At 42.4% G+C, this 24,030-nt stretch overlaps 1 protein-coding gene across 7 annotated transcripts in view; it reads left to right on the forward strand.

The window, feature by feature from the left end:
* The window catches only part of TNS3 (tensin 3), a 321,108-nt gene that overhangs the window by 175,212 nt on the left and 121,866 nt on the right, over positions 1–24,030 (forward strand). For all 7 annotated transcript variants that reach the window (XM_084857723.1, XM_084857721.1, XM_084857725.1 and 4 more), the window contains 7 exons: positions 1,339–1,380; positions 9,906–9,958; positions 10,564–10,735; positions 13,679–13,729; positions 16,928–17,050; positions 18,325–18,389; positions 21,301–21,384. In XM_084857723.1, coding sequence (XP_084713849.1) covers positions 1,339–1,380; positions 9,906–9,958; positions 10,564–10,735; positions 13,679–13,729; positions 16,928–17,050; positions 18,325–18,389; positions 21,301–21,384 — 590 coding nt within the window. The remainder of the gene's footprint in view (positions 1–1,338; positions 1,381–9,905; positions 9,959–10,563; positions 10,736–13,678; positions 13,730–16,927; positions 17,051–18,324; positions 18,390–21,300; positions 21,385–24,030) is intronic.

Raw genomic sequence — 24,030 nt, forward strand, 5'->3', positions numbered from 1 at the left:
AAGTGTGATGCAAAAAGGTCACAGCGGGTCCTCGACGGGGCCAGGGCCCCATTTACTGGGGAAGATGTTAACAACTGCCGGACCACCTGGAAGAGCTCCGCTGGACGGCTACTTGAGGATGCAATGGAGGCAGCAAAATAAACTTTCTTTGCTCCCTGCACTGCTACATAGTAGGCATGATTATGCACTCTATAGTTGGCATAAGAGGTAGATGGGCAACTAGAAGCCTCACTCTTGGAAGAAGGATCCCAGTTTTGCCACTCCCATAATCAAGTATCTGCAACAAATCCATGCAGCCTTCCCCAACCTGCTGCCCTCCAGATGTGTTGGATTGCAATCCATACTTGGCCATGTTGCCTGGGAATTATGGGAACTGCAGTCCATCACACCTGGAGGGTAGGTATGTATGAAAATTTCACTTCTGCTTGCAAAACATGCAAGCATGCCCCATCTGAAGCCCCAAATGCAAGCACAAATGTGAGAATGTGTCCAATGAAAATATTAGGAAATTGTCAGACATGTGCTTGCAGTTGCCTTGTTCCTGATTCCAAGTTCAATTTGCACACATTTCCTAATTCGGGCAAATTTCCTCAGTAGGAAAATAAGCCCTGCTTTAGTCTATGGAGGAAAAATGTGCAAATTAGGAAATGCAAATTTTGGGAGATTCGTGCACATTTTGGGAGCACAATAAAAACAGCAACACCAGCAAACATATCATGGGAAGGCCAGAGTAAAATACTATGTTTTCAGGGCCTTCTTAAAAGCCTGCAATGATGGGGCCTGGCTGTCCCCTGTTGGCAACTTATTCCAGAAGTGTGGGGCCACTGTGGAAAAGGCCCTTGTGTGGATGCCCACCTGACTGCTCTCTCAGGTGGGCAGATGAGAAGGCCTCTCTTGCTGATCTTAAAGTGCGGTCAGGCTGATATGGGTGAAGGTAGTAATGATTAGAGACCTTGGAGCAAGTTGCCCACTCTCAACCCAACATTTTTTGCAGCGTTGTTTTGAAGGTAAAAGGAAATAATTGCCCGTATGCCACCCTGAGCTCCTTGGACAACAAGCAGGATAACAGATGTGATTGATCCTGATGTGCATTGTTCCCCCCCCCTCCCATATTGTTTTCATTTTTTTATCCCACTGGTTTCTTGAGCCCCCAGTTAGGCCATTTATGGTGATTGTTCACCTTCGAAGCCATTTGTCTTACGTTGAACATCTCTCTTTTTAGTACTGGTGGGTTGTGGACTATGAAGATTGCTTCTGTCTGAGTAATTGATGACACCTAGCAATGTTTCTACAGGAATACCTGACTGGTAAAACTGACTCTCTCTTTTCTCCTTGCAGCCGGATCGCTCTGATTCGTTTGTGAACCATGTCACCAGAACAGTAAGTTCTTCACTCCTTTGTTCTTTGCCAGATATATAATTCAAGTTGGTGGCTGTGCCTTTTTCTTTTCCTTCTACGGAAATGATTTCTGCCTGGGGTTTTCAAAAACCTGAACAAAAATTATAACTATAAGACAGGACCTGCTCACAGCCCAGCAGTCTAATAAGATGCAAGAAGAAAGATAGGAGGGGAGTGGGTAGGAAAGGTTTGAATAAATTGATCCAGAAGGTAGCTTCTTGCAGTCCTGAGTTAATATTATACTGTGTGATGAAGAGCATAGGAAGGAACTCAGAAAAAGGCAAACCTCCACGTACACAGGAATTGGATGCTCCATAAGATCTCTCACAGTCCCCTAAATTAAAGGCTCTTGGGGTCTGTCTCGTCCACAGGTTTGTCATTGTGCAGGAGAAGCCAGCAGCTGGAGTATTTTCCAGATCTATCCTTACCTACACCCCAGAAGGTCAGATGCCCCACTGTACAAAATCCTTTTAGAAGTAGTTTAGAACTTTTACAAAGGACACTGCTGGGCAGTGGTGTAATGGTAAAAGGTGAAGTGCAGGCACTCACTAGTTCCCATAGCAACATCCCCAAGGTGAGTTCTAATATTCAGGCAGTTGTGTTGATCCATATCAGCAAACCTGTTCTAGCAGTTTTATCTCCACCAGGAGCAGCTTTTGTAAAGCTAATTGGTCTTAACTGCCTATTCAAGACCAAGCCACCCCCACCTAGTTTGCATTACAACAAGGAACAATATATTATTGGGGGAATTAATTTTCCTCCAGATACTGAGAGAATTGCAGCTCTGTGCTGCATCCCTGTGAGCCCTGGTTCCACTACACCTCTGCTGCAAGGATATAGGAAAATGAGCAATTAGTCACTTGCTGAGTCCTGCAGGAAAAGACTTGAAACAGAGGAAATATGGTTTCATCAATAGTGACAACTACTCTGACTGCCCTTTCACATCTCATCTGGAACATTTCTTCGATTTGACTTGCAGCTGAGTTGGTTCTACTGAAAATTATTTTGTTTGCGATGTTCTGAAGTAGTGGTAGTTTTTGTAGATTTTGTAGTCATTAATTGTGAAAAAACCCTGTGATTTGGCCGGAAGTATTGAGTGTTCTTATGAAAGAACTGCAAGTATTTTGCAACCCCTCTTAGGAATAAAAACCTGCTATTGGAAACCTTCTTCCTCCTCCATGCCTTTGCCTACAGTTTCTGAGATTTCATCAGGCAAAGATAGGACCAATCCTATCTCTTGCAGAGGAGGAAACAATTATGCACACCATAATTGCAGAATGATGAAATCCACACAGCCTTGGGTTTTTTCCCCCCAAGGAGGTGCAGAAGCAAATAGTGGGGGTAATCACACTGCAACTGGGAAGCTTGAGAAAGAGAACCAGCATCTTTATAGACAGCTATGAGGTCTCAGAAAAAGTGACAGTAGGATTGATTACACTGTTTCTAACCTCTAAACCAGGCCAGAAATATGTGAGTGGCTTAGGTTGGATAGACACTTGATAGAAGAGATGGATCCTTCAGTGTAGCACAGGGCCAACTAACATCCCACATGCCATTTTAACTATTAACCTTTGGTAGCACCATTGTCCATCACTCTCCAGCCCCTATCCCTCTAATATCTGCAGCAAACTCTCGGCTGGTTACCAGGAAGGGACCACAGTTACATGGCAGAGCATAGTGTAGTTTCAATCCCTGCCATCTCCACTTCAAATGATCTGGGGAAGAAGTCTGCTGGAGACTTTGAATTGCTGCTGTCAGTCATAGGAGACAATACTGGGCTGGATGGACCAATGCTCTTGCTTAATATGGGGCATCTTAGTTTGCTCATAAGAACAGCCTAGCAGCCCCTGGTCAGTAGGCTTAGCTGCCTGAAAAACATTTGCAAACATTTTTGTCCGCTGTACTTTGCTTGGATCATCCAAGAAAATTAAAGCCAGTGCGTGAGAATTCTCAGTTGGCATGCCTCGCCTCTTCCAGGTTAGGGGTCCTACCGAAGGTGCCTTGCTAGAGGTTCTCCAAAATCTTGGAGCTGGCACTGTCTATGAAAATATGATGCATGGGAACTGAAATGTAATCACTGCTCCTTTAAGTTATGCCTGCTTCGCCATATGTACACAGGGGGTGTGGGAGTGACTTTGACCTTGGCTTGTCTAATAAGCAACTAGAGCAAACAAGAAAACCTCAGAAGTTTTCAGACATGGTACAAAGAAGCAAACAGCTCCCAACTAACAATGGAAAATAGCCTGTAATTATATTACAGAGATTATCTGGTGAATTATTTTTGTTGTTGTTGTTGCATTCAGAGGAAGCCTTTGTAACTGTTCATTCAGCTGGAGAAGCTTAGGAGGAAATATTTGTTTCTGTGTAGCTAAATACGTGCAATTTGGGTCAAGGGGGTGGATGGAGAGGAAAGAAAGGGCATTGAATGTTTAATTGACTGGAAGCTTGATGACCTCACCATTGAGCGAGCATTTCTTCCCAGGGTTGAAGCAGCAGCAAAAGCCAAAATATTTATCTCTGAACTCTAAACAATGTGAAATGGAAAACTCTCACCCCATCCCCATATGAAAAAAATATGTCCAGATTGTTAAGCATGGAAATTGCAGGTGGCAAAGTTGGCCGGTGATATTGCAAGGATGTGAGTGGCAAGGCTGAGGGATGTTTCCACCCACTCAAGTGGCCACAGAACTAGAAGGGAAGCCATAGTTCTCTCTTGCTTCTGGAAGGAACACCTACACAAGTGTGCAATCACCATCTCTCTCTCTTTCTTTCTCTCTCTCTCTCTCTCTCTCACACACACACACACACACACACACACAGTCAAATTCCTCTTCAAGACTCTACTTTCATTTTTTTGGTTAGAAAAGTTGTTTTCTTTCAACTTAGATTGTAAGTTCCTTGGGACTCCTGTCTTTTGTGCTTTCGTTATTCTGTAACATTCTCTGTTATCTGGTGCCTGATGGATCAAAATGGTTTCTTGACTTCTCCTGGGGAATGTTATTCCACTGCAGCTGGTGATTCTGTCAAAGCCCTGGTTAATTTCTGGGTTAGGGAAATGACCCAGGTGATTGACACAGTTGCTTCTGAGCCTCCTCTCCCTGCCAGAGGAGCCAGACAAGCTCTTTGGTTTTCCAGGGAGCTTGAGACGATGAAGCGTCAGGCACAAAACATCTAGAGGTACGATGGTGGAAGACTCGGGATGTATCCAACTGAGCACAGACTAGCGCACATAGTAAGGTCCGCGCTGTGGTGTTGATGGCAGCAAATAAATCATCTTTCCTGACACGATTGCGTCTGCACAGAGTTGTCCAGTGGAACTGTTTTGGGTAATAAAAGGTCTATTACATCGAGAACCAGAGAGAATCGAGGATGAGTTTTCTGCAGCCTGCTGTGACAATATTGCTGGCCACTTTGTGGATAAAGTTGGTCGCATGTGCTCCAATTTAGATACCATGGTTATAGCAGATCCTAGGAATGTACCTTTGGTACCTGCTTGTGATGGATATGTTTCAATTGGTTCAGCCTGCAAACAGGAATTGGTATATCCTCACATTTCAATCCAGAGGAGAGACTGTGGCCCAGTTTGGACGTATGTATCTCAGCTTCTTAAGCTGAGACATGCACAGGACTTGTGCCTGGGTGCTCCATCCTTGTGCCACCCCTTCTCTTCTTGGTGCAGTGTGACTGAAGACATCTTTGGTTAATCAATCATAGTTTCCTGTTATATTCAAACCAGGAAACTATGGTTACTAAGATCAGAACAGACCAAGATCTGAAACCATGGTTTAAAGTTTCCTTAAGATCTTGATTTGTTCTGATCCTGGTAACCATAGTTTCCAGGTTTGGATATAAAGGGAAACTGTGGTTAATTAACATAGGAGGTTTTCAATTATGGTTCACCAAGGAGGGAACAGTTGGCATGAAGATGGAGGGTGTCGGCACAAGTCTTGTCGGATGTATGTCCTAATGGAGGCATTATCTCTGATCCAATGTAGTGGTAAGTACACTTCCACAGCTGGCTCGCTGCTAAATGATGTACATCTAAATGCACCCAAGTATATCTAGTGCCAGCTAGCTGCTGCTGTTGAAGCAGCAGTATACACTGTGCTGCACCTGCATTTAATTGCAGTACAAACCATTAATGAACAGCTGCTGGGAGAACAATAGAAGTGGGGAGGCAGGACTTTGTCCCGTAAAAGTGGGAGAAGGTAAACTTGGTTCAGTTGATCTTGGCTCAGACTTGAAAGCTATCACAGTCTACACCTTTCCTTAAGCTCACTTTGGATCCTGTTATGGGATGAAGTTTTCATTTATGCCCCTTGATAACCTATGAATATTTTGCTTAAAAGGTAGCATTCTCAGGGAATCTTTTTGCTGTCAGGAGCTATCTTGATGGCTGCCAGGATCATATGGGAAAGAACCCTGAATTCCAGTTGTAGTTTAGCTGAATAAATCATGGATAGTTCTGGCAATGAATAAAATGACAAATTATAATTGATTAATAAGGTACCATTCCAAAGATTACTTTTGTGAGGTTTTTGTGAGGTTTGTAACTTTTTTTGATCCCTTGAAATGCGAGATATGCTATTTAGAAGGCAGAATCCCATGTGTTTTCTGTTTTATAAGCATGATTAGTATTTTGTATTAGTATTTTGTATGTAATTAACAGCTCCATATTCTATGGAGCGGGGAAGGTATATTTTTGAGTGTAGTAACTTTTTGAATTCTCCTGCCAACCTAGCAGTTTGAAAGCAAGAAATTGCAAGTAGATAAATAGGTACCGCCTCGGTGGGAAAGGTAACAGCGTTCCGTGCACCTCGGTGTTCAGTCATGCCGGCCACATGACCAAGGAAGCGTCTTCGGACAGCGCTGGCTCTTCGGCTTAGAAACGGGGATGAGCACCGCACCCTAGAGTCGGACATGACTGGTTGGGGACACCTTTTTACCTTTAACTTTTTGAAAGAGTTTTTAAAGGCAACGTTGTGGACTTTTTATATAAATTCTTTATTTAACGGCAATATTTTATGGTTATAGGTGTGTATGACTGAGAATGGCCTAGAGCAGCAGTGCAGGAACTCTGGTTTGTGGGCTGAATGCAGCCCATAGTGGTTCTGCATCTGGCCCACTGGGATTCCTCCCAGGCCTTGCCCCCTCTCCGGGGAAGCTCCAATCAGAGATAAGCGTGGGGATTCCCAGGCTGGGACTTGGCTGACTTTTGGAGAAGTGGCCCCTTGGCATGCTGACTGAGCCCCTTTACATGCTTTGTGCCTTTCCACTGATAACATGCAAAGCCAGAACTTGGAGGAGCTGCTTCTCCAAGCACCAGCAGAGTCCCTCTCTCCACGCAGAGAGAGGCACACTGGTCTTCTCTCTGGACTGAGGAAAGCAAAATGGGTGTGTGGCAGGGCAGGATAACATGGGAGAGGGGTTTCAAGGGTGGTCCAGCCTGCCAGATTGGTTCAGGGGAGTGGGGCATACCCACTTCATCAATTACTCCCATGTGACCTCTGTGTTGTTACATTAGCAAAGCCCCCCAGGAAGGAGCTACAGTATATCAACTCCCATGCTGCTGTGGTAATGTCTAAGCTGAGGACAAGGAGGCTCAAAAACAGCTGTAAGAGCCAAAAACGAGACACAAAAGATAGCAGCACCAATACATTGTTCCTGGGGCATACTTTCTAAAGAGCCATGAGATAATCTCAAGTAGCTCTTTAGGCATTACTGGAAGCAAGTGAAGAAGTTCCCTTGACAAACACAGACATCTCAAAATGCCTCAGGAACAATATATTGGTGCAGGTATCTTTTTTATCATCTAAACTGGCCCTAAAGATGTCCTGCTCGATATGCCTTTATCTCGGGAGGCCAGACTGATGGCTACAAAAGTAGAGCTGGACTGACGTATTTGGTCCAGACTTTTGGGGGGCATTTGTTGTGTGTATGTGTGTGTGTGTGTGTGTGTGTGTACGTACAAAAACAGATCTCTAGGACTGTAAGGACATTCGAGGGTGTCAGAAGTGCATTGATTTTCTTAGCAGAAGGAGGTTTACGATTATTTCAGATGAGATGGCAGAGGCTTTCCCCATTTTTTTCTGTCTTAACCAAGGGGAAAAATGGTCACCAGCGCTTTGAGCAGCAGTGAAGCTGCAGCCAAACATGCTGCTGGCATTCCCATTTGCTGCAGAATGGTCCAGTGGGGATAATGCTACATCATCATGTATCATTGTTCCCTTGGGCATTCTTAGAAAAGAAAGCCCCCGTTAGCCAGTATATGTGTTTTGTGTGTGTGTTTAGCATGGTTAGGATTTTAACTGTGGTCATGATCCCTCTGCAGGCACAGCCACCTACACTCACAGGGACTGGCATATGGCTCAGTAGAGCCCTATAACCTCCTCCTACATTACTGCACACTTGCAGCAGCATCCTTTGGCAACAGTAGGACATTCCTCCTATATCTCCATTCAAGCATTCCTCTCTCCTGTGTGAATCTTACACAAGTAAGACTTCACAGAGCTGGGAACAGAGTAAACAGTGTGTCATAATATATTTAGCAAATGAGAAGGAAAAGGAGCATGTTACTTAACTAAGCATTGGAAATGAACTTGTTGAACCAAAAGAATAAATAACAAAACTTCTCATAATAGATTTAGGTAGGGCAGCAACCCAATTAAATACATTTTAATTGGTTGTCAGTTATGTAGTTGATTGAGATATATACAGTCAAGATTTGTTATATAAAAATTGCATTTTAAAACATGAGCATATTTTCCAGAAAAGTTAAAGTGTGTATTAGGTTTTTAGTTCATTAGAACATTAAACAATGCAATAAAATAGAAAGATCATTCTGTAAAATTTAACATTCTGCAGCCAAGATTTCAAACATCCTAATTCCAACTCTGACCACCTCCACCCCCAATGGTTTACTTAAATTCCATAAGCTGTGTTAGAGAGTCGACCTACAAAAAAAGAGGTAGGGCCTCTCTAGTTTTCCTGCTCCTGCTTCCCTCATCAGCAAATTGTTCTGGAGGCATATTGAAATAGTGGTTTATCTTTTAATAGCAGCCTGAATGGCAATTAGTTTTAGATGGAAAAATCTCCAGTTGACGACTAGTGTCTTGGGGTCTGTGTTATGGCCTCTGTGACTAAACTGATTAACGCAATAAGAGGTAGCGAAGGGAGATTAATGGATTTATAGAAAAGTGTAGCATTTTCATTATATATTGGGACAAAAATGTTCAGGATGCACTTCAACACTTTTCTTTGATGGTGATGATCTTCTATCAGTCTGTTGACTAGAACGTATTATTGTTAATACTGTAATTTAAAAAGAATACCCATTATTGCATTAAAATTGTTTATGGTAGCATTTTTACTTTACATCTATATCTATCTAAATATATTTTTAAATTACTGTTAGTCTGTCTGTCTGTCTGTCTGTCTATCTATCTAATCACAATGTATTAAAATCATGGGGGAGGGGAAATAAAATGGGAGGTTCTTGGCTGAGGCAAGGTGAGATTACAAAGAGAAGTGTTGTCAGGGCTTATTTTAAGGGTTACTGGATGATGTAGGGACAGTGATTCAACCAATTAGGTCAAACATTTCAACTGAGCCCAGCAATTTTAATCAAGAATCAGTTTGTACATGCTTATGTTCTTTCACCTGTTATGCTGAATGCATGTAAAGAGTGGCGATTTGGCAAGTGAGTGTAATCCCACTCTTCATCTATGTGGATTCAACACAGTCCTTAAGGAACAGATGCTAGCCAATCTATGCACAGACACACACTTGCTTCTCCCTGAGAACAACATACCAGTCCTGCTTCCAGATACCCCTGCCTATCATAATGATAAGTACCAGTATCATTTATGCTTTAAGTAATTCTAGCTACTAAACTATGGCTATTGATCACAGGCTATGATTGGTTGAAAGGAAAACAAGGGTAATCAATGCAGTGTGGCTTGGTGCATGCCTTGCTAGTATAGATACGTTCTGTGGTACAGTTTTCTGTGGTACAGTTATAAGGTACAGCATTGCTGGCTGGGGAATGCTGGGAGTTGTAGGAATTTTCTCTCTCTAAACATGCATAGAATTGTGCCCTAAAACCTTAAAAATACAATATAAAACATAATATAAAAAACATCATTTACATATAGTCATCAACCATGATACATGTGGTTGGATTTTGTCATGGTTGAAGTAGTCCTTAGTCATTGTTCCGATGAAGACAATCATTTCAGTAGTCTAAAATTAGATTCCTAGAGTAATATAAAGAAAAACTGGATCATAGCCACAGTGCCTCTTAGTTCAGATGTCAAGACATGAAAGACAAAATGTTAATGCGGTAACCTTTTTGAAGGAACATGTTAACTTGTTCTAAGCCTCTGGTGTTTTTTTTCAAGGTGCTGTTCCAGGTATTTTGAAATTGCTTTGAAAAATGTACAAATAAGCCATGTTGGTTTTCTTGTGGCAGGAAAACTGCTCATCTCCCCCCCCCCCTTTGTTTTCAGACTTCCAGCAGTTTTTTGAAAAATTCAACTCTCTGTTGTGACAAACTATCTGAGTAAGTACTTTTTGAAACATTGTCTCTTATTTCTGCACAAGACCTCTGAGAGAATGGTGCTTTTGTGACAGTTGAAGATCATGTTCAGAAGAATTGTTGGTGAAAGCCAGTTCATTCATTTTAAGCGCTATAGCCATAATGATGACCTTTTATTCTAAATACTCACTCTGTTGGTATATGCTATAGGTACTAATTTCCTTACCCCCACCCCCCTTTTCTGGGAAACATGGCACAAACTCCCAGACAACCATTAATCTTCATATTTAATTTTTGTGCTGTTTTTAGTACATTGCACAACTTTGATGGGAGATGAAGGGAAAAAATAGCACCCTTATTTAATACTGCAAACTGCTTCTTGTTCCATATAAAGAAATCAACATAGTGGTGAACTTTCTTTTACATGGTTGCCAAGTTGATTAATGAACTGAATACATTTTCTTTCATTTATGAACAAAATGGGTTTGTGAACTGGAATTTGAATGAATCTCGAACAGTAAACATTGGCTGATCCCCTTGCTGTTAGAGGAGATGGCAATTTCTGCTAATTAACTTTCTATTCCCCCCCCTTTGCTTCTTCCAAAACTGTCACGTCCCATCCTCCACAGAAGTGCAGACTTTGACCACATTATGGAGGAAGGTTATGAACTGGACCTGACTTACATCACTGAGCGAATCATTGCTGTGTCCTTCCCAGCCAGCTGTTCAGAGGAAACTTACTTGCACAATCTCCAGGATGTAACTCGAATGCTGAAATCCAAGCATGGTGACAACTACCTGGTAAGAGCAGATGCAATCTCTGTGTCTCCACTCGACATCTAAAATATACTTATTTATTTATGTATTCATTCATTTATTCATTTCAGTAAGTGTGACCTAGTTCAGCTATGGGCCTCTTCACAAGTTAAATGTTTAGCTGTGTGCCAGAACATTATGCCTGCAAATGTAAAGTGTGAATGCAGCAAACGTATTTGCCAGCAGGTGTCTCATATAAATATACTTGACAAGGAGCCAAAATTGGCTGTGGGTCACTTTCAAGTGTATCTTTAGTGACAAACCAGGGTTTGTTGTTGTGTAACGTAGGCACAGGCATTATAATTTTTGCATTTTAGACTTCCAGAAATCTGATAAGGGGACAATCCTCAGAAGCCTGTGGCATTGTCTATATCATTAGTAGGTGCCCCCAGACACCTTTCTTGGCCCACCAAGTTGCCCTACCCCTCCCACTTTATTTTTTAATTAATACATTTTCTTACTGGCAGCTGGGATGGCTGTGAAATAGGTTTCTTCTGATGATGAAAACTGTGGGTTCAAAGGAGTTGTTCAGCATGTCAGGGCTCAGACCCCATCAGTGCCTGGTACACAGACTTTTGAGCAGCTTGCTTGTATTTTGCCATGTTGTCACCATGTGATGGTGCCCAGGACAGTTTCCCAAATTGCCAAATGTGCCCACGCCCCAAAAAGGTTGTCTACCCCTGGCCTATATGGTTCTCCACAGCCATACTCGGGAACATCTTGGACCTACCCAAGTAAATTTAGTTGGCCACAGAATGTCCTTGAGTCATCCAAAATAGAAACATTTGGTCAGAGTTCTAAAATTTGGCACCAGGGGTGTGGGGAAGCTGCGGGTGATTAGGTGCAGACCTACCAGAAGCTTGTCTACTTCCCTGGAGCCTCAACTAAGCACCTTCTTTCTTTCTCCCCAGCTATAACTCTGTTGGCACTTCTCTTCCTCTCCCCCTTCCTGAAATCAAACATGACTGCTGACAGGGGAAAGTAGTTGTTGCTGGTCCTACCTCCACCACTCTACCTTCAGTAGTGGCTGTAGTTTTTCAGCTAGATTCAGCCTTAAAATGGAAAGGCAGAAATAAGGGCATGATTTACATTGGTCCTGAGTATCCACATAGGAAAAGAAAAGGAAAGGAAAGGTTCCTCCTGTGCAAGCACTGGGTCATTACTGACCCCTAGAGGGAAGCTGCTTGCGCTGGCGTTTTCATGGCAGACTGTAGCAGGGTGGTTTGCCATTGCCTTCCCCAGTTGTGACTACCTTTCCCCCAGCAAGCTGGGTACTCATTTTACCGACCTCAGAAGGATGGAGGGCTGAGTCGACCTGAGCCAGCTACCCGAGACCCGGCTTCCGCCGGGATCGAACTCAGGTCGTGGGGAGAGTTTCGGTTGCAATACTGCCGCCTACCACTCTGCGCCACACGAGGCTCTGAGTATCCACATAAGCATCTCCTATTTCTCCCTGTTAAACCTAGAAGTGATATCTGCCTTGTTGGACCCTGTCGCTCTTACCAGATCTTCTTATGGCCTGTAATGCCATTGAGCATGAGACAGTGGTGACACAACTGTCACAAGGCACTTGCGGTGCTGCTCTTGAATGGCTCTACTTGGAACGAGTTCAGAGAAGGGCAACACTGATGATCAGGGGACTGGAAAGTGAGTCCTGCAAGTAAAGATTGAAGGAACTGGGTATGTTTAGCTTTGAGAAGAGAAGACTGAGGGGGGATATGACAGCACTTTCCAAATACCTAAAGGGTTGTCACACAGAAGAGGGCCCCAACCTGTTCTCTAACATCCAAGACTGTATGACCCAAAATAACGGGCTCAAGTTACAGGAAGGCAGATTTTGGTTGAACATCAAGAAAGACTTCCTAATGGTCAGAGCAGTCAGACAGTGGAACCAACTGCCTGGGGAGGTGGTGGGCTGTCAGTCCCTGGAGGGATTGAATAACAGACTGGGCAGCCATCTGTCAGGGATCCTCTAAACTAGATTCCTGCACTGAGCAGGGGGTTGGACTCAGTGGCCTAAATGGCCCCCTCCAACGCTGTGAATCTCAACAGGGTGTGGTGCTTTTATGAAAATTCCCCATGATTCATTGCCTTGTGGATTCCAGGAAGGTTCTGTTCCCTCTCCTTTATTAGGGTGCAAGGTGCATAATGGCAGCGTTCACATACAATGACTCCGGACTTATCCAGGTTTACTGTGAATGAGCAGAGTGTTGGTGTGTGCAGCTCTTTCACTCTCACTTTGGTCCTCTCTTATCCGTATCCCTATTCCTGTCCCTATCATCAGATGAGGACAAATGTCATTAAGCAAAACAAAATGCAATTTCCTCCCCCCCCCTCCGCTCCCCATAAAACCCACTATCGCCTTGCAACATTGAATACATGACTTTTTAAATAGCTTGAATTCTTACTCAGTGATACCTTGTAGAACAAAGAAATGGAGCCTCCAGCTCTTTGTTGGACTTTTAAAAAATTGCATACCATAACTGTATACCATAGGTTGATGCAAACAAAGGAAATAGAAGAAAGAGAACCCACTGGGTACATTTGTGCACATTCCTGCCAGAGATAAGCATTTGTAAGTCCAATTGATTTGAAAGGGAGAGAGAACTAAGCATGTGTTTACTTCTCCCACTGAAATCAAAGCCTTAAAAAGTGCTTATCTTTAGCTGGATCATGCCCAGATTTCTTTTGTAAAGGCAAATCTAGCAGTTGCCACAGGACAATTCGATTGCACTTTGTCAAAATCAGGAGAAAATAACGTTGGGATAGTGCAGATGCTAACGTTATCACACTTCATTGGTAATGTGTGTACCTTAAAGCCTTGTTTAAGATCCTATCACGTTTGTACAACTTCATTATAAAGTATGTTTAATGCAGTGTTTAAAATACAAATTGTGATGCTTAAATTGTGGTTTCCTTCTGGAACAGGTGTTGAACCTCTCTGAGAAGAGATACGACCTTACCAAGCTTAACCCAAAGGTATTGACATTGCTCCATATTAAAGTATATCACTTCTAAAAAAAAAAATGTTTTACGTGTAAGCACCAGCTTGGAGAGCCCGCTTCAATGCCATAGCAGTATTTTTTTCTGTGATTGCTTCTCAGTTCTGGAATTCTTTGCCAACACACATTCATCTGGCATCACCTTTCTGTGGCCATGTGGAGACCTGACATGAGATGTTACCTTATGTATGACTTCACTATGCATATATTGAAATAAATCAGACAAGTTTCCTTAACCTTCTCTAGAGTGCTCCTTTGATCTGGGTGCTTCTAGGTGGACGTCTCCTAACGCTACTAGTCAAGATTGTAAGTTGGATACAGGATCTACCTTCCGTGGACAGAAGGTGCCTCTGCCTTATTTTTAGGGATCCCCCCCCCCCACACACACACACCACAGCTCACTCCATTCAGCAGGGTCCCTGGCCCTTTTTGTAGCATTTTGAGGGGTTGCAGGGGCTGCTGTGGGGAGGAGGAGAGTGGGGATTCCACTACGCAACTGAATCTGGATCCAACCCATTGTGCAGTGAATCAGTCTTTCCTTCCTTAGCAGATTTTGTGTGTGTGTGTGTGTGTGTGTGTGTGATAAGAAAAATGGTGGAAGAAGCAGTGGGCAAACACCCAAGGTTACAAATGGAAAACAAGGACATTTGGATCATCTGTAAAATTCCATGGATGAGGCAGGGTGATTGCATAATTAAAGCCTTGTCTGGAAGCACCCTCAAGCTGATATTTGACTGAATTCCCAATTCTAAAGCATATGTTCAGCTTTCTTTCATCTGTTCCCGAGACTTCAGTTCAGTGTAAGAATCAGTGCAAAATTAATGTTTATGGTGCACTGAGTTGGATGGGGCATTTCAATACCTTTTTGTTATTTTATACTTGGGATTCTGTGACATCTGAGTTTTTCAAATCGGGAAAATTTGCATTGACTTGCAGATTAGTTTACAGGCTCTAAAATTCAATGTTTTCTTTCCGATTCCCCCTTACTTATTTATTTTGTTTTCCCAGTTCAAATTATGAATTCTGATATTTTCTGTAAAATCATAATCAACATCTTCATCATCTTTGATGTTTCAGTTAGAAAAAGGAGATGAAACAGAAACAAATTAGTTTCATAACTGGGGATCATTTTAGCTAGGGATGGTTTTACTGACATTTCCCCCACTTTTAAATCAATGAAGAAATCTTTCGTGTGCCCTTTTGTGTGAAGATTTGTGCACAGGAAAGAGATCCCCATAGGTGTCAGTGGTGGAATGGAGCCAGGGCTCACAGGGTTGAAGTGCCAGGACTTTTTGATTAGCAGGGATGATGACATCCGCCACCTCCCTCTAAGCGTAGTTGCAATCCTCACAGTAACTGGGGGAAAATGGATTTTCCCAATGACAGTGTGTTATTGTGAGCTATCTCCACTGTAATGCAAAGTATTTTGGGCTGGCTTGGTCTTGAATGCATAATTAAGACCCATTCACTTGACAAAAGACCTTCAAAAGCCATATATAAGAGGATGGATCAACAGAGATTCCAGCATTCTTGGATTTTCCTTGTGGGTGTGGCTACGGGGACTGTCATGATGAGTGCGTGCATTTCAAAATTTTCCACTATGCCACTATAGAGGCCCTTCCCACCAGAGCAGCAGCTTGTGTATGCAGCTGCTGCTTGGTGCTGCATCCACAACAACACTCTCGGCCATTTCTGGTAACACGAGGCTCCCTTGTAGTTCATGCGTAGGTCTGCTGGCATGTTGTGGCATGCCCAGCCCAGTGGTAGCATGGGCTGCTGAGGTGGGCGGGGCTTATACCTCAATAGAATGTTCTTGGGGTTCCCCTCTGCCCACAAGAGGGATAGCCTCAGTCATGTCCTATATTTTTAATGCTTGTACATAAGACCAAATGGCTTTAATGTAGAATTCTCAACAGCTTAAAATTTTTATTTAAACAGTGGCTGGCCCTATAAAACTACCTCTAAATTGTTGGCAGAGTTCCTGGGTCCCCCTGCCCCGCCCCGCCCCACCCCGGATGTATTTTAATTTGTAACGACTCCCAGCTTTGGGATGGGAAGTGTGGGGGCTTGAACAGAAATTTAGGAGTTGTACAGATTGTGAACATATATCCTTCATCACAAACCTCACCCGGGCCACCCCTCCCTTGGCACCTAATCATGTCAGTGGTACAAAATGCGAACAAAGCATCTGAGTTTTGAGGAGTTTTTATGTATACTTACTAAGGTATTTATTTAGGCTATATTTTTTTAAAAAGTAAGACTGCAATATTTTATTCAAAAGAGAACAAAGGACTTATTAAGTAAGGAAATAATGCTTATTGCTCTTTGTAGCCCAGGTGTTTAACATTAGGGGATGACAAGGAAGTTGTTTGCAATTCATGCACAATTATTGTGTATGGCCAAGATCCAGAGAGGTCTGTGTACAAGTGGAGGAACAGTCTGCCAGTGTTCTGGCATCATCCTTGCACACAGCATGGGATTTGGGGGGATACCTGAAAAGTCATAATTGTCAGGGTGGATACTGAGCCCATAGAGCCCCAGAGTAGTTCTGATTCTGAGGAGGACCAACCACCTGTGGGAGAGGAGCTCGCTCATCTCTCACAGGCACAGCGGCAGGGAGAGATTCCTCCTGCCTGCATTCCTGAGAGAGATAGTGACCCTAGCAGTGAGAGAGCGGGGGATGGGATCTTGCTGGACGTTCGGCGGAGATGGAGGGAGCGGCGCCTGATGGAGGGTGCCAAGAGGCGGCGCTCTGCCCGCTTGGCACTAAAACAACTGTTGCGTCCCGAGGATCCTCGGGTAAGAGGGAAAACCTCTCCATAGCCCATAAGTTCAGAGTTTTCCCGCTCTTCCTCTTCAAACGGGGACCAACTGCCTTACCCGGAACTTAGGCTACTCTGCTAACTACCCCAGTGTGTTTCCTTGCTTAGTCGCTGGTGATTAGCATCTGAAAGAGTCATTAAGTTGTAAAGGAATAAAGCCTTGGAAAGAAACCCTTGCGTCTGTGTCGTGAGTTGGCTATTGGAGGGGGCTTAAAGAGGCAGCTAGGGGGGCACCTGACACTAATGTGCGTATGGCCCTTTGGATCCCAGCCTCTGTGCATAGTAAAAAAACACACAACAACCCTGCCTTTATAAACCTATATGTAATGCGTCTTTATTTTATTCTATTCCAGATTATGGATGTGGGCTGGCCTGACCTTCATGCCCCACCACTTAATAAAATGTGCACCATCTGCAAGGCTATGGAGACCTGGTTGAACAGTGACTCCCAGCATGTGGTGGTGATCCATTGCAGAGTATGTGAGCTGTCCCTGTAGTGCTTTCAAATGTTTTTATGCTGTAATGAGACACCATCCTGTGTCCGTTGTGGGGTGGCCCTGAGATCTTAGGCGTTGTGTAAAATAAGCCTTCAGCTGCATTGTGTATATGGAGAAAGAAATAAGCTACCAAAACCGTTCTCTGCCCACCCATGTCCCTCAAAAAGGAAAGAAGAGACCCATGGATTTTCAAAACATGGCAGCTGTGTGTGTAGTCCTCACATGTGAGACATTGCTTTATACCAGGGGTGTTGAACCTCTTTCAGCCCGAGAGGCAAATTCATTTTCAGAGAAGCTTTCAGGGGCTACGTTCTAGTAGTGGGTAAGGCCAAAGGCCAAATGGGGTGCAGCCAAAATAGCAAAAATACCAGCTTAAAGCTCTTACTGCCAGCAACTTAAGCCGTAGGAGAGGCATTTCAACCTTAACAGATGGGGGGAAACCATGTTAAAGCTAGGATAGATGGCGGAGAGGGGGGCATGGCCCTTAGGGGAACCCCAGAGGGCTGGATTTCTGAATACAATTAACACATATCCACATGAACCCAGCTAGATTGGGTTGTGAGCCTGCTAGCAGCCTGTATACAGCTGAGCTCCAGCTCCTCCCTTAGATTAGTTTTCCAATCTCAATACTGAAGCAAAGTCAAATACATCCCTCAGTGTTTTTTGTAATAGCCAAGCAGCAGCTCGTTATCATTTTCTTTCTTTTCCTAACAAATATATCCACATTTCTAAGCAACTTAGCTTCCCACTACATCCTTGCTTAATAAGTTTGCTGAATAATTCTGAAACAAGTTATGACTAGTGGGAATTACCTATTGGTAATTTGTGCTGACTGCATGTCATAGATTTTAATAAGATTTTGAAATATTGTGAAAATGCTCATTAAATGCAGTCACTGCTATAAATTATAGGTGTCAGAAGAAAATGTCTAATACTACCTGTTGGAATACATGAGTTTTCCAGAATATCTATTTTTATAGCACATCATGCCAGAAATTACAAAGGTGCCTAGGCTTGTCTAAGAACAGCTAAAGAAAGAAAAGAAGAAAAATACTGTCAGAATACTGCTTCTGAAGCTGTGTTTGGTTTTCTTTGCTATAATTTATAGCTTTGTTTTGATATTAAAACTCCATCTATAATGAAAACATTATGTGCAGTTATTAAAAAGTGAGGGGATACAGTGAACTTTAGGGTTTTGTTAACCTGCCAGAGTAAGAAAGAAAATATAATGCAATTGGTTTTTCTGTTTACAGGGTGGCAAAGGAAGAATGGGAGTAGTGATATCATCATATATGTACTTCACACACGTGTCTGCAAGGTAAGACGAATCATGTATACTCCTTGCATGTGTTTAAAGGATGAAGTGGTCAAGACAGGAATGTTATCGACTGCATGGTTTCTTCCTAGGCTGCCTTCAATCAAGGTGCCCTAAGATCCTTTGGAAATTGCTAAAGAATGATAGAGAAAGCATGTAGATATTGTTCTGTTCCATATAGCCAGTTCATGGATTCTGTCTCTTTGTCATGCTCTAGCATGACCAAGAAACGGAATCCAGGGCAGGGCTATGCATACAAATAGGAGATAGGGTTGAGCTTGGTCCTCAGTGGTTCCTTTTGAACTTGGTAGAAGAAAGTCAGTGGATCGCAATCTGGGATGCAGTTTAGTTGGGCAAAACCTGCCCTTTGCCCTAAACAATGGAATACCTAGTATCTGGAAAGGATGCAGAGCAACTTTCGCCCTGCATAATACCTGCTGCTCTCCTGTTTATCGTAATGATGGGTGATAGTCTATATATAAAGACCCATGGAAACATAATTGCCTGGATATAAAGTTGTGACACTACAGATGAGTTCACTTGTTATTTTCACTGGGGGGAGACTCCCTGTCTCATTCTAGTTTGTGAATTCCATCTGGAATGTAAGCCTGAACAGGTACATACTGTGGGGAAAACAGCATGTAGGTAAGTGGCACATATAGGGACAGCACAGTTGGCTGCTATTTGCTGAAAAACAGCTGAATATACATTATAGCAGAAGTTATCCATGGGAGGGACCCAGTATTCTTCAGCATGCCACTACAACACGAAGAACCTTATCCCCATCCAATTACAATGAGAACTTCCTAATATGGAGTTCAGAAGCACTAGGTGGTTCTGATTACAACCTGACCGTACCAGGTGGTACATTTGTTTAATTATTATGCAAGAAACCAAAAATAAAACAAAAGCCCTTTTAAAAAGTAAGAGGTAACAGTGTCTTGTGTTTTGGCTAGAGCTGTGCTATGGCATGTTGGAAGGCAACCTTATGATCCAGAATTGGTTATCTGTCTCAAAATTCTGGGAATCAATGCTTTCTTTAATAGATGTCTTCTAACCTATATGAATGCTGAATACTGGCATACTCAGTATGAGTTAAGAGATACTACCTCAAGCTCTGAGTTGCATCCAGAAAGCTAGCCCTGGAAAGGCATGGAGTAGTTTAGGATGTTAGCCAGACGATGTGTAAATAGCTTGCCTATCCCCTTTCCACACTTCTGGATAATGACTTGTTTATCTCCCGTATGGAGAGATGCATGAGCTAGTTTGTACATTAAGAATGTGGATGTGATACGCAAGTCACTGTGTAAGAAGTGTGAAAATAGGATAGCCAAGTCCCTTTTGCATCCTCTTTTTGTCATTTTTGGATAACAACTGAATCAGCCCAGAGAATATAGTGTTTTCAATCATTTCTCTTTTCATTTTTAAATGTTGGGGAGTGCTCAGTGGTCTCCCAGTCATAAGGACCGACCTGGTCCATGCCTGGTTAGACTTAGTGGTGCTGCAGCATGGGGTGTTCCCAGACAATTCACTGGCCTTATAATTTTCCTTTTTCCCTAGGAGCACTCAGAAGTTGCCTCAGAGCATGCTCTTATGACTTTGGCATTTGTATGACAAAGTAGAAGTTCAGCAGATGGAACTTAACTTGTTTAATGCAGCGCTGTTACAGGGAAGAGGGTGCAAATGCTGAGTCTCCCCCTGCCATATAGCTATTAAAAGCAGAAGATGATTATGGGAAAAATCCAACATAAGTCCTACTTAGAGTAGACCCATTGGAATAGATGGGACTTAAGTTAGTTATGACTAGCTTAAGTCCCATTCACTTTAATAGGTCTATGCTAAGTTGAACCTACGTTGGATTTTACCCTCTGTGAGGAAGAATATGGCAAGCCTACACCGGATACTGGACTAATGGTTTGTTTTAATTGTTGGTTTCAGAATAAATGTTGAATTGATGGTACATTTCAGTGGAGGGAGAAGTGTTTTTGTGCTCAAACCTTATGGGGCTTCAGTTATAAACACAAATAAGGGCTTTTCTACACGAGGCATTTATCATGATCTCATCATTCCCTACACATGGTTGTTTATGGATTCTTAAGACACGACATCGCGGTTTTATACTTTATATAATGTATTTTAATGGTTTTAAATTTTTGTGAACTGCCCAGAGAGCTTCGGCTATGGGGTGGTATAGAAATATAAAAAATGAAATGACTCTCCAGTTTCGCTTCGGTGTTTAACCAGCACTTTTAGTTTGTGTTTTTTTTAGAGCAGGGTAAATGTGGCATTTAATTGTGAAAGCTAAAGAAAATGCATTTTTCATTTGTGTATTTGCACTATTGCACTACACCACAGTGCCTTGTAGAGGTTATGTAGTGGAAAAGCAGGAAAGGAAATGTTTGTTGTGTAGTACTCCGATCTCAATTCTGCAATTAAAGCAAAAGTAGATCTAGTGGATTAACAGCCAGTTAACAGCCTCATTAATTATGCTTCAGCCAACTTAGCATAATTAATTTTAAACAATTTTCAGATTTCACAGCAAGATTTTTTAAAGGTGCATAGGGCCAGATGCCCCTTTGAGGGCAAATTTTGCATAATGTTGTTGGATTCATGCACTGTTCCTCAATATAAGGGCTTGGCTTATTCTGATGAGATGGGGAAAGAAGCACTGGCATTTTAATTAATATATTCATCAGTCATTTTTCCAACAGAATAATTTCCCAAAGCAACTATTGTAATTTAAAAAAAATCCACATTCAAATATTAACGCCCCTGTCAGATCTGGAACTGAGTTAATTTGCCAATTAACAGAGAACATTCTTCAGTTGTTTAGCATGATTCACAGTGTAACATCCTGCATTTCCAAGGCTACTCCCCCAAAAGACTTACATTTTCTCTCTTTCTCTCACAACAGTGCAGATCAAGCCCTAGACAGATTTGCTATGAAGAAATTCTTTGATGATAAAGTTTCTGCCTTAATGCAACCATCCCAGAAAAGGTATTTTAATTTGTCTTTTAATTTATACTGCTGTTTAGGCAGATGTCATACTTGCCTCCCCTCCATCACACTAGGAGGGCAGTTTTCTGAGTTTCCCTCCTCTTTCAACACTTCTTTCAGCATCCTTCCTTTCTTGGGTGTGTGCGTCTTTGCTGGGTTCACATGAGGGGAAAACATCTGTATTGTGAATCAGAGCTGTTACAAGCTCAAGACTTGGTTGTATTTCCCATCAATAGCACCTGGGGTTCTAGATCTGTCACTGTGAGGGCATTCTAGATCCGTCATCCATTTTGGGATGATTGGTAACACGACCATGTCAACGTTGTACTAATAAAGCTAACCATTTTTCTCAGATGTCTGACAATTGTGAGTGTGAGATATATTCCATTTCTAAAATAGCTATACATTCCCTCCTCTGAAGAACTGGCCTTAGGCATGGTTATTGTGCTGTTCTCTCTGCCCTCCCACACACCCCAAACACCTGGAGCTTGTGTGCATTGCAGACCTTTCATAGTGCATTTTTCACCTCGTATTCATAGGACTGACCCAAACAAATGCTTGTTCCATTTATTCTGAGCTCTCCAGCTTGCATCTGCCTCTCTGGCTTCCCCAGTGAACTCTTAGCATTGATTGCTGATTCACTGATTCTGTTCCCTGATCCATTCCCAAGGCTGGTTTATGTCTTTTGGGCTTGTGCTTGGCCTGGTTCTCACCACTGTGGTAAATCTGTATATGTACTGCTTCAGACTGCAGGTGGGAGTGCATATGGTTGAATGCTTCTCAATACATGCATACATACATACATAAAATCCCTCTACATAGAAATGACATGTCATTGAGGAACCCAGGGTGGGGTGGGGATGAGCATTTGATCATGCAAGCCCACACCTGCAGTCTGAAGTGGGAACAGTCCAGGCAGAGGTTGGTTACCTCATTGGAAAGTAGGCCTCTGAAATCCTTCTGAAATCGTAAACAAAAAAGTGAAGGGTGTATTGTAACTAACTATGCACTCATTAGACTTCACATAAACTTAATGAAACTAGGGGATACCATAATTCCAGGAAACGGTATCCTGTTCTAAATGGCACCGTTGGAGGAAAGCAAGTTCTCCTTTATTCATATGGAAGCTGTTAGTGCATCCGTCTACATGCCAATATTTTTCTCAAGCAAGTTGAGTCATTTGTATGTCATAAAAATACAGGAGCTATTGCATTGTACATGGTTTCATTTGTTTTTCTATATTTGTGTACTGCTTTTCAGCTGAAATAGTTCTCCAAAGGGGCTCACGATAATAAAGTCAGATTTATAGGTTGATGATCCTCACAATGACGGATCTAGAACACCAGGTGCTGTTGATTGTAACAAACAATAGTAAACATAACAGGAGAAGAAATCCCAATTTGCCAGTACCAAGCAATTCACTAATTCAAGAAACTTGAAGAAACATGGGCAACATTTTAATAGAAGTGGTTACCATAGGTTATTGGAAAACTGCTGCTTTGGAAGGCAAATAGGACTTGAAGTAGTTTGACTTGAAAAGTCACTCAATTTAGGATTAAATTTGTGGGTCTTTTAATACTAGAATTGGAAGAGAAGCTGGTTTGGACAATTTCCCTTGCAGTTTTATAACCAAATTGTCTGATGGGAAAAGAGAAAGAGGGGTAAAAAGAAAAGAAATCAGTCTGATGGTTTGACTGGGTAACCCTAGTTACCCATCCCCTTTATCAGAAAGCATTCAACGATTTTAGAACTTGTTTAAAGAGCAGGGGCCTTGCTAGCAATTGAGAAAACAAAGTTATGTAGAAAGCCTGGTCAGGCAATACATCTGTTTGTCTCTCACTGGATAAAAGCTTTCCCAGTGCGCTGCTGTGTTTCTCTGGAGACCTACACAGCTGCTATTGACGTGGAAAAATAACAACACATTCCCCTGAGGCTTTACACTTCAATAAATATTTAGCCTGGAGAGCTCTTTTCCCGTTCAGCTCCAGGTCTACAAATAAGTGTAGCATTATTAAAAAGGCTGGGTGTGTATTTGAAAACATCACCTCGAAGGGCACAGATGAGCAGCACTGTGGGACTGAAAGGAATAAGATGTTTTTAATGGCTCTTTCAATATGGCCTGTGCAATATAAACTCTTCTACTTTTCTAATAGTTTTTCCCATCTGCAAACAAGAATCCATGGGAACCAGAAGCCCTTGGAATGGCATTTGTAGGTGGTACCTCTGTGGAAGTTATTGTAGTCATGGAGGATGAATATGGTAAAACATGTCAAACTGCATGTTCAGTGCATGAAACACACAGCCCATCAAGGCAATGATTTTAACAGGGCTGGGGGAGAAATTCAGTTTTTATGGACAGATGTGGTTTTCTTACTATTGCCCTTGGGCATGTCTGCAGTTAAATGAATCATCAGTCCTGGGCTATGCACCTATCCAAATTGTATGCACAAAGAGGGTTCAGGACCATACTGGACCATCCCATCCCTGCCTGCTGTTCACTCATTCAGTTTATTGTTTTGATAGGGACCTGGGTCATAAAACTGAGGTGTTCAAGTTGTGTGATCTTGATAGACTGGAGCGCTGGGCAGAAAACAACAGAATGAAATGTAATAGGGATAAATGCCAAGTTCTGCACCTAGGAAAAAG

This window comes from Heloderma suspectum, chromosome 5, assembly GCF_057233095.1.
Source record: "Heloderma suspectum isolate Gila_16-S chromosome 5, 16-S_ref, whole genome shotgun sequence".
NCBI lineage: Eukaryota > Metazoa > Chordata > Lepidosauria > Squamata > Helodermatidae > Heloderma > Heloderma suspectum.